Raw genomic sequence first — 6,029 nt, forward strand, 5'->3', positions numbered from 1 at the left:
TCAAGCTTCTCGATGAACCAAAAGAAAATAGGTTCCAGAAGAAGATGCAACATTGGTTTCCTGCATGGTGGACCTGCACAATGTTAGAACATTTAATGCTGATACCGGGTTCAAAGCCGGTTATTTAAACGAGTTGGAAAGAATGCTACAAAAGGTTTTACCAAATGCAATGTTGAAGGCGAAACCTAATATTGAATCGAGGATTAGGTTACTAAAAAGAGAGTGGTCAATCGTCTATGACATGCTTAATGGCCAAAACAATAGCGGTTTTGGTTGGGACGAGCATAGGCAGCTCGTTGTTGCTGAAGATGCGGTTTGAGACTCCTATTTAAAGGTAAGATTATTTCAAGTCTTTATTATCTTATTTTTACCAAACTTATAACTAATATGATTTCCTCATTTTTTTAGAGTCACAAAGAAGCTGCTCAATTCAGACATCGTTCTTTTCCTTACTACGACCAGCTTACTACCATATACGCAAGAGATCGAGCAACTGGGAAAGATGCTCAAACAGCTGCTGATGTTCTTGAAGAAATAAATACTAAGGGTGTACCTACTATAGGTATGGATGAAGAAAGAAACTCATTCTATGACTGTGAAGCTGACGTCTCTTTGGATGACATGGATGTTTCTGTTGCGGAGCCGCAACGAGATAGAGACCAAGGGGGTTCCTCATCTTCAAACAAGAGAATGAAGAAATCTGATGCTCGTGATAATATGTCTTCTTCATTTGATGAGGCTGCCACTTTATTGGCCGAAAACATCAAGGCCGTTGGCGATCAAATCAGTAGGAGTATTGTCTCCGATGTGGTAGTCCAACAGAAGTCAGAAGAATTCTAGATCATCCAAGGGAAAGCTACAAATTTATATTCAACCTTATGGGAAATTGAAGGTTTAACCGACGATGAGCGGTATCGAGCTTTGAGTAAAATTCTAGATCATCCAACTCAAATGCTCATTTTCTTTAGTTTACCTTCTGTTACGCGATTGGAATGGGTCAGAAGATTTCTTTCTGACCATTAAAAATCAATGTTCAAACTTTTTGATGTTGTAAAACTATATAACATATGGATTATGATGTAGAATTTCATTTTCATCTAACCTTTTCTTAATATAAGTTAATTATGTTTATGCAGAATATAATTCTCAAGTTATATTTTGATTTTAGTAAATTAATATAAGAACATTTTATTATTAAATTTTATTTAATATTAATTATTTTAAATTATATAAATTCATATAAGAAAATTTATTATCACGAATTTTATGAAATTATATATTATTATTAAATTATATTTAATAATAATTATTTTAAATTATACAAATTCATATAAGAAAATTTATTAGTTATAATTATTTTAAATTTTATTAAATCATATATTTTAATTAAAATATATTTAATATTAATTATTTCAAATTATATTTTATAGTGTCATATATTATGATTTGAGTAAATTCATATAAGAATTTTGATTATTAAGAATTTTATTAAATTATATATTTTAATTAAAATATATTTAATATTAATTATTTCAAATTATATTTTATAGTGTCATATATTATGATTTGAGTAAATTCATATAAGAATTTTGATTATTAAGAATTTTATTAAATTATATATTTTAATTAAAATATATTTAATAATAATTATGTTAAATTATCTTTTATAGTATCATATATTATGATTTGAGTAAATTCATATAAGAATATTAATTATTAAGAATTTTATTAAATTATATATTTTAATTATAATATATTTAATAATAATTATGTTAAATTATATTTTATAGTATCATATATTATGATTTGAGTAAATTCATATAAGAATATTGATTAGTAAGAATTTTATTAAATTATATATTTTAATTATAATATATTTAATAATAATTATGTTTAAATATGATTAAATTATTTATTATTGATATTAATAATCTTATTAAAATTTAAATAACAATAACAATAATCATTTACCCAAACAAATTTATGCTAAGGGTATTCTAGTCATTTTAGTTTTTTTTCATTATGCTATTACACCTCTATTCCATTCAACCAAACACAGGAATACTATTACGCCTCTATTCCATTACATTCAACTAAACAATTGATTTGCTATTACGCCTCTATTCCAATACAGCGAACCAAACGTACTGTTAGAATTTACAAATATTTTATTTTATCATCGTTTCAAAAGCTTTATAATTTTATAAATAGGGAAAAAATAATATACTCAAGAAAGGGCAAGTAAACTTATTTTATTTTGTCAACAAAGCAAAAATATATTATTAAAAGCATGAGAACTTAATTTCAAGCATTCCATTTCTTAATTATAAAAAAATATATATATTATGGTCCTGTGGGGTCCACCAAAACAATAATTTAGAACTTAATCTGGCAAAAAAAAAAGGGGGGGGGGGTTAGGAAGTCAACACTTTTGTTCTGGAACCTCAATTTAAAAACAAATACAGTGCAACACCTTGATTGAAGCTAAAGGTGATCAATCTAGCTTGGGATTTTAGGTGTGATGGCTTCAAAGCGGATCTTGAAGGAGCTCAAGGATCTCCAAAAAGATCCTCCTAACTTTTGCAGCTTAGGTTCCATTCCTTCTCTCCTCTTTACCTATTTCCTTTTGTTACAGTTACAGCTGATAGAAAGTCATTGGAATTAATAATGCTATAGATGTAAATGAAGTTGATTGCAAATGGTTAGCATGTTTCGCAAAAAGAGTATTTCTGGGTATTAGCTTGGGTGGATGTAAGAATTCATCATTGCACCATTATTTCTGTTAAATATGTGCTAAAATTGTTTAGGACTGCAACATGATATATTTTCTCATTGCACTACCATCTAACACTTGTTTTACCTTTTTTATTATTGATGGCATGATAAGCTCCTGAGAATGAAGACATGTTTATTTGGCAAGCAACTATGCCGGGTCCTCTTAACAGTCCATATGAAGGGGGAAAGTTTGAACTCAGAATTCATCTCCCTCCGGACTATCCATTTAATCCACCCAAGGTGCTTCATAATGTTGATGTTAATATATACTGAGGATAGAATAGCATCAAATTTATTTTCGAAGAGAAATTTATAGTAACCAGAGGAGTATGGACCGTCAATGCTGAGCTAGACTGTGCTAAATCTTGAAGTTACATAGTAAATAATAGGACAACGTTATTTCATGATTTTCCAACCTTATAACAAATTAATGACCCCCCAACTTGTAGTTTTGTTCACCTAACCTCTCTTTTTCTTCTTTTATCTTCTCTTTTGATTCGTTTTCCTTCCATTTAGGTTGCTTTCAGGAGCAAGATCTTTCACCCTAATATTAACAAGAATGGTAGCATTGGCATTGATATTTTGAAGGATAAGTGGACCCCCGCCCTCACCATATCCAAGGTTATAATTTGCTCAAACCTCCTAACTGCATCCAAGTAAATGTATATTTCAGTTTGAAAATTACATTTCCCTGTTATGCTATTTCTCTACCATTCTTTGTCAAAAACTAGATTATGAGATGCCCATGGGTGAAAGAAAATAAATTATATAAAATCAATCCCAACCCACACCTAAAACTAAATGAATCTCTAATCATTTTCAGATTAATTTAAAAGTTGTATAGTTTGAGTTATTTAATTTTTTTTTTAAAAATATAAAATTATTGGAAGGCATTAATGCTTTTATAATAAAATTTATTATTTTTAAATTGAATTGGTATTTAATTAATTAGAGCTATTCTATTAAAATGAATTTTACATCAAGCCATTGGTCAAATAGGTTTCATAATGGATCATTAATGTCATTTTGAATCTAGTCACTGTCACCCCGGTTAAACTTTATCTTTGTTTGGTTAACTGGTATTTAGATGAGGAGAAGTGTAGTTATATTTGTTTTGACTCTATAGGTGCTGCTGTCAATCTACTCAATCTTAGGGGATCCAATGCTTGATGACCCATATGAAGAGAACATTGCCAACATGTACAAGACGGATAGGAGCCAATACGAGAAAGTTGCTCGGAACTGGACGCAGAAGTATGCTATGGTAAGCTAAAATGTTATATTTACAAAAATGAAATTTATGTTATAATTGTGTGGGTCAAGCAGGATAAAGACAACCCAATTTTGACTTTTTTTTAAAAAAAATTTAAAACTCAAAACTGAAATAAAATTAAAAAAATTACAAATTTAAACACATTTTCAGTGCTTCCTTGGATGAATCTAAAGGTGATCTAGCTAGGATTTTCTTTTCTCTTTTATTTAAATAAAAAAAATTGTTTGTTTTGGGGTTTTAGGGTCCTGTTTATGAAACAATCTGGGAGGAGCTTAAGGGTCTCGAGAGATTTCCTCCTAGCTATGGCAGTGCAGGTTTGATTTTTACACTCTCGTTGTTTATTTGTTGTGGTTTTTTTCTCAAAATCCTTTTCCATTTATTTTTATATGAAACTCCTTCTGGGGGGTTCTTATTGATTGCCATACATATCCATTTGTTGTTAAGTTGGTAGGTAGTCATTCCAATTATGGTTTGCATGTAAGAACTCATCATCGTACCATTATTTCTATTTGCATGTAAGAACTCATCATCGTACCATTATTTCTATTAAATGTGGTAAGATTCTTTAGGAGTGCAACATGTTATACTTTGCCAAGGCAAATGGGAAAAAGGGTTGATTGGTGCGTGTACGATCAATTGTAGATTGGGTATTCCAACTAACATTTGTTTTACCTCATTTTTATTAATGATGGAATAAGGTCCTATTGATGGAGACATGTTTCATTGGCAAGCAACTCTCTTGGATCTTCGAGACAGTCCATATGCTGGTGGAGTGTTTGAAGTTGACATTCATTTCCCTTCCCAATATCCATTTGAACCACCCAAGGTGCAAATAATAGGGTGAAGTTAATTCATGGTTTTCTGACCTTATAGCATGCTAGTTTAGCTGCTAATTAGTGACCACCGACTTTACCTTTTACTTTTGTTCACCTAACCTCTTTTTTACTTCTTTTATATTCTCTTTTGATTTTTTTCCTCTTCCATTTAGGTTGTCCTCAGGACAAAGATCTTTCATCCTAATATTGATAGGAATGGTAGCATTGGCCTTGATATTTTGAAGGATCGGTGGAGAGCCAACCTCACCATTTCCCAGGTTATTTGCTCATAGTCCTAACTACCTTGAAGAAAAATGCATACTTTAATTTGAACATATGTTATTATTTAGGTCATCTATCGACCATGTACCCTTTAAAATGAAATAAACAGTGAGCCCTTTAAGTATTGCATCATGGGTCATTGTTATTTTGAATCAGGTCACCATGGTTTAGATTTTTTTTTTTATATATCTTGTAACTATTGCTTTGCTGGGTTTACTAGTATTAGAGGTGGAGATGTTTTCTTATATTTGTTTGGATTCTAGGTTTTGCACTCAATTTGCTCACTCTTAAAGAATCCAAATCTCGATGCCCCATTGGTGCCAGAGATTGCCCACATGTACAAGACCAATCGTAGCAAGTACGATACAATTGCACGGAGCTGGACCCAGAAGTATGCTAGGGGTTAATGTGCTGCTACGCATGCAATAGGAGCGCTTCATTCTATCTGGCTTTTATCTTTAAATTATTGTATTAACAAACGAAACAATATTGTCATCTGAATGGACAATGAAATTAGTCTATGTTGAAAAGAACCTCTTGTCTGCAATCGATCATTCTTCCATTTTCAATATGCAAAATGAAAATTCAGCTGCTATAACTCTGGCTTCAATGTGTAAGCTGTGACATGTATTACGGCCAAATCGCTTTATTTTCAATATGCAAAATGAAAATTCAGCTGCTATAACTCTGGCTTCAATGTGTAAGCTGTGACATGTATCACGGCCAAATCGCTTTGGATTTAGGTTAATTTTTGGTTTATGTCATTTGAGTTTAAAGCTCAAGTTTTTCATGCCAATTTGTTATAGGTTTGATTTATTTTGTGTTCAAGTCATTTCAGTTACTTGTTCGGTTTATTTTGGGTTTGAGTTGTTTTGGGCTCAAAT

General features: G+C 30.9%; 1 protein-coding gene across 2 annotated transcripts; it reads left to right on the forward strand.

Annotated features, from left to right (window-relative positions):
- The first annotated feature begins 2,424 nt into the window (after positions 1-2,424).
- On the forward strand, positions 2,425-5,692 carry LOC105778455 (ubiquitin-conjugating enzyme E2 8). 2 transcript variants are annotated; one of them, XM_012602163.2, is made up of 8 exons: positions 2,425-2,591; positions 2,888-3,015; positions 3,292-3,396; positions 3,902-4,039; positions 4,290-4,362; positions 4,747-4,874; positions 5,037-5,141; positions 5,409-5,692. In XM_012602163.2, the coding sequence occupies exons 1-8, from the start codon at positions 2,522-2,524 to the stop codon at positions 5,550-5,552; spliced, it is 891 nt and encodes a 296-aa protein (XP_012457617.1). In that variant the 5' UTR covers positions 2,425-2,521; the 3' UTR covers positions 5,553-5,692. The 2 variants fall into 2 exon arrangements, with proteins under 2 accessions (XP_012457617.1, XP_012457618.1); XM_012602164.2 differs by lacking the exon at positions 3,292-3,396.
- Positions 5,693-6,029: the final 337 nt, after the last annotated feature.

This window comes from Gossypium raimondii, chromosome 10, assembly GCF_025698545.1.
Source record: "Gossypium raimondii isolate GPD5lz chromosome 10, ASM2569854v1, whole genome shotgun sequence".
Classification (NCBI taxonomy): Eukaryota; Viridiplantae; Streptophyta; class Magnoliopsida; order Malvales; family Malvaceae; genus Gossypium; species Gossypium raimondii.

Bases quoted from the DNA above. Each gene is read 5' to 3' on its own strand.
- LOC105778455 (XM_012602163.2), top strand. From the start codon at position 2,522: ATGGCTTCAAAGCGGATCTTGAAGGAGCTCAAGGATCTCCAAAAAGAT. The intron at 3,397-3,901 runs GTTATAATTTGC...TTGACTCTATAG, and splicing joins CCGCCCTCACCATATCCAAG to GTGCTGCTGTCAATCTACTC. The intron at 4,363-4,746 runs GTTTGATTTTTA...TGATGGAATAAG, and splicing joins TCCTAGCTATGGCAGTGCAG to GTCCTATTGATGGAGACATG.